The sequence below is a fragment of the Monoraphidium neglectum genome (assembly GCF_000611645.1).
Source record: "Monoraphidium neglectum strain SAG 48.87 unplaced genomic scaffold scaffold01754, whole genome shotgun sequence".
Taxonomy (NCBI): Eukaryota; Viridiplantae; Chlorophyta; class Chlorophyceae; order Sphaeropleales; family Selenastraceae; genus Monoraphidium; species Monoraphidium neglectum.
The window spans coordinates 8,578-9,374 of NW_014011874.1; the positions used below are offsets into that span (position 1 = coordinate 8,578).

At 60.1% G+C, this 797-nt stretch overlaps 1 protein-coding gene across 1 annotated transcript in view; it reads left to right on the forward strand.

Moving 5' to 3' along the window:
- Positions 1-797, forward strand: part of MNEG_8910 (Retrovirus-related Pol polyprotein from transposon gypsy) — a gene marked incomplete at both ends in the record, with an annotated part of 8,756 nt that overhangs the window by 4,554 nt on the left and 3,405 nt on the right. The window contains one exon of the mRNA XM_014042619.1: positions 157-754. Coding sequence (XP_013898073.1) covers positions 157-754 — 598 coding nt within the window. The remainder of the gene's footprint in view (positions 1-156; positions 755-797) is intronic.

A 797-nucleotide genomic window follows, 5' to 3' on the forward strand; every position in this document is an offset into this window, starting at 1 on the left:
GTCTTTGGCAACCACCCATCGGTGGCGGCTGAAGAGGCAACTCAATTCCGGGATATGGTAGAGCAGGAGCGCGATGCGTTTGCCTTTAGCCTTGCTGAACTAACTGGATACAACGGGCCCTGTGGGCCTGTGGAGATCAAGCTTGTGCATGACCAGCCGCTGTGGGAGGCAGCTCGCCGGCAGAGCCCCTTGGAAAAGGAGGTCTCGCTGGAGAAGTGCGGTGAATTAGGGGAGGTGGGTTTCATAGAGGATGGCAACTACTCTGACCCTTACGCCGCCAACCCAGTCAACGCGGCCAAGAAGGACGCGCAGGGGGAGTGGACCGAGAAGCGCTTTTGCGTGAACTACAAAAGGGTCAATCTTGCCCAGCAACCCAACAAATACCGCACTCCCTCACCCGAGGAGCTGTTCCAGCGCCTCTCAGGCGCAACCTTCTTCTCACACCTCGACATGCGGGCGGGTTTCCACCAGCTGCCCCTGGCTCAATCGAGCCGTAAGTACACACAGTTCTGGGCGGCGTCGCCCACGGGACCCAAGCTGATGCGCTATACCCGCCTGCCTTTTGGGGGCATCAACTGCAGTGCTGAGTTCCAGCGCCGCGCAGACGATGCTCTCATTCGTGCAGGATTAGGGCATTGCGCCTGCGCGTACGTGGACGACATCATCATCTGGTCGCGCACCTTCAAGGAGCACCTCCAGCACGTGCGCGCGGTCCTGCGTGCGCTCAAGGCGGTAGGGTTCAAGGTTCATCCCAGTAAGTCGGTGTTCCTGTGCGACGGGCTGCCTTTCCTGGGCCA